Source organism: Austrofundulus limnaeus, unplaced genomic scaffold, assembly GCF_001266775.1.
Source record: "Austrofundulus limnaeus strain Quisiro unplaced genomic scaffold, Austrofundulus_limnaeus-1.0 Scaffold206, whole genome shotgun sequence".
Lineage (NCBI taxonomy): Eukaryota > Metazoa > Chordata > Actinopteri > Cyprinodontiformes > Rivulidae > Austrofundulus > Austrofundulus limnaeus.
Window position 1 is genome coordinate 600,669 of NW_013952608.1, and position 3,002 is coordinate 603,670.

A 3,002-nucleotide genomic window follows, 5' to 3' on the forward strand; every position below is an offset into this window, starting at 1 on the left:
GCCAATGATAGCGCTGTAGGAGGGGGACAGCTGAAAACAGAGGCCCCCACCTCTGTTTAATGATGGACGGTCTTTCTTTAACTTTAATCTCTTTCTCCTTCCTTTGTACAAAAAGTGAAACCAAAACATACCACTGGTATGTTGTAATTTCAGGCCATTCTGGTACAAGCTAGCATTATCATCACAGCACGGCTGTAATAAGCTGGAAAAATAGGAGTTTAAATCTTCCATTTCTTAAAAATATAGCTTTTTTTATTTCCCATATGGCAACCATTTAGGCCTATAATGTAGAGTGTGCTGCGTAGTGCCAACACTGGTGTTGATCAAATATGCTTTATTATTGGCACAGTGTTGTTGTTTTTTCTAGCGATGACTGAAGTCTTGCCAGCAGTGTCCATGACATGCTAAAGCCTGAAAACATTTGATTGTGTTCAGGTGCCATGACTCAGTTTTACTTTCAGACCTCCTTCCTGCTACAGTCTAACAGCAGCTGATGTTGAATATGATAGATAGATAGATAGATAGATAGATAGACAGACAGACAGACTGTCCATAATAAAACAGAAATTTGTCGTTAACGCGGCACAAACAAATAAAAATACATGTTTATCATTTGAAAAATTTCAGCAGTGATTTTAAAACAATTTAAAAATATTCCTAAAATGCATTCTTGCACAACAAGTAAAGTCAGTAGTAACAACCTTCCCTGCTGAGCAGCATGTTAGTGATGGGAGAGGAAAGACTCCCTTTGAACAGGAAGAGGCCTCCAGCAGAACCAAGCCCAGGCTGAGCTGTCATTCAGGGTTTGAAAGGAGAAGAAATAAACACAGGAGGACTGGTCCAGGTGTAGTTTCTATAGGAGGAAAAACACAGTTTAAAGGCAGCAATAACTGCACACGAACCACTTCATCAGTTATAATCTGTTCACTCATTCTATACTTAACCTCAGTGACATCTCGTGGAGAAATGGGAAACTGCAAAGCAGTGTGAATTATTGAATAGTTTGGAAAGACTGATTCCTCAGTTGATTCTGTAAATAGATGCAGTCAGGTAGTTGGGACAAGTTGTCCTTGGGGATACAGATTATGTTGCTGGAATTGTAGGGTGGGTTACAAAGCATCTTGCCTCAATAAAAGCTGTACCGACTAGTTTAAACGAGTCATGTAAATCCCTCAGGATTTAAGCAGCAGAACGTCTTTAGTCTTTTTCTCCACTAAAGTCATCTGTGAAGCAAGAGTTTGAATCTAGTGTCAGATAGTCATCACTGAAGCAGTATAACTATAGGATAACTCAGGAAAACCCAAAGTCAAACCTAAAAAAAAACAAAACAAACATCACAAGGCGTGTCCTGAATGTAGAAAGGTTTTCTAAAACAGAAAGCTCTGCCTCCCATTTTACTTTTACAAACTCTAGGAATCACAAGTAAACCTGCAGTCTGAGAGCAAAGCGCTCTGTTAATGTGCTGTTGTAAATTGTGAATTTAGACAATTCTTCTTCAGTTCTTGTATAGTCTATTTATCTTACAGGCAAAGTTTGAAACCTTCCTGTCATTTCTGACTCTGATGTAAAATATTTAATTTAAGTTTCACAGTAGTGCAGTTTTGTTTAAAACTAATGATAATTTTCATCCATGTATGAATCTGTCTGCTGTCTGTTAAAACTGCTGACAATCCTTGAAGAGCTGTGTTTTAAAGTATTTTATTCTCATTTACTTGCTAAGATACATATATTTTTGTATATTTTATGAATAATGAGATGATTCTGTCATTAAATTATTTTGGAATTTTTTTCCCCCAATTTTAAATTTTTCTCAAAATTTTAATGTTATCATTAAAGCCCTATTACCTACAACTGTTTTTGTTTCATTTCTGCTGTTTAGCAGCCCGCAAGTGGAGGGCCATCCTCTGAAAATAACACAACAACAGAGCAGGAACCAAGGTAGTGTGATGGAAAAATATCTCTTTCTGATCATCCCTTGATTTAAGATGGAGTTATAAAAAATTGTACTTTTAAACTTGTTAAAGCAAAGTGAGTCAGTGTGACCTGATTCACTATTTTCTCTGCTCCTAGTGCCGATCCAAACTCAACAGAAAGCAACAAAGGCTTCCAGGAATATTCCATCAAACAAGATAATATCAAGTACAATAAGAACATATTCATTTTTTATATCAGTTAATTTTTGAAGCTTTGAAAGTAGAATTTAGCTGATTGYTCTTTCTGATCGAGCAGAAAAGATRTGTTTTAGCTGGATTTTTTTGTGCATCATAGATTCAATTAACAGCCTGATTTACTTTATTACATTTATTGCAGWAGTAGCATGAACTGATTAACTTGTCAAAGTATTCAGTCTCTTCCTGCCTTCTAGCGTACGCCCCAACCAGCTGAAGATCTTTGCCTGTGAGTTCTGTCACAAGATCTTTAAGTTCAGACACTCGCTGGTCTCCCACCTCCGGACGCACACTCAGGAGAAACCTTTTCATTGTCCGCACTGTGACTACGCGTCGGCCATCAAAGGTAAGCGCAGACTCGGGGAAACTTCAAGAGAAACCGTTTTGAGCAGAAAATTCTGTTAAATTTGAGAAACGAAACAGCCGAGACTAACTGAAGGTTTTCTCTTCAAAGCCAACCTGAATGTTCACCTGAGGAAGCACACGGGAGAGAAGTTCAGCTGTGAGCACTGCTCCTTCAGCACCCCCAGCCCAGGACACCTCAAGGTGCTGTCATTTCTTTAGTGTAGTTACAACAGAAAGCAGGTGTTTTCACTTTGTAATGTTTCTGGTTATTAATGCCCACTGATATAATGGGTTTGTCTGTGTGTCTCACCGAGACATCTCAAAAAAATGAGGACAAATTGTATTAAAACTTCCAGAAAGTAAAGATTGGATCTGATTAACCTCTCAGGGTCATCTCCACAGCTAAGCAAGCTCAGAAAACACAAAGCTGCTGATTACTCTATTGGGAAGGCCAGACAGTAGGGAGTTGCAGTAGTAAAAGTAGTAAAT

At 38.1% G+C, this 3,002-nt stretch overlaps 1 protein-coding gene across 1 annotated transcript in view; it reads left to right on the forward strand.

Moving 5' to 3' along the window:
- The window catches only part of LOC106524923 (zinc finger protein ZFAT), a gene marked incomplete at its 3' end in the record, with an annotated part of 5,041 nt that extends 2,327 nt beyond the window's left edge, over positions 1-2,714 (forward strand). Inside the window, 4 exon segments of the mRNA XM_014018969.1 lie at positions 1,880-1,938; positions 2,071-2,139; positions 2,366-2,514; positions 2,623-2,714. Coding sequence (XP_013874423.1) covers positions 1,880-1,938; positions 2,071-2,139; positions 2,366-2,514; positions 2,623-2,714 — 369 coding nt within the window.
- Positions 2,715-3,002: the final 288 nt, after the last annotated feature.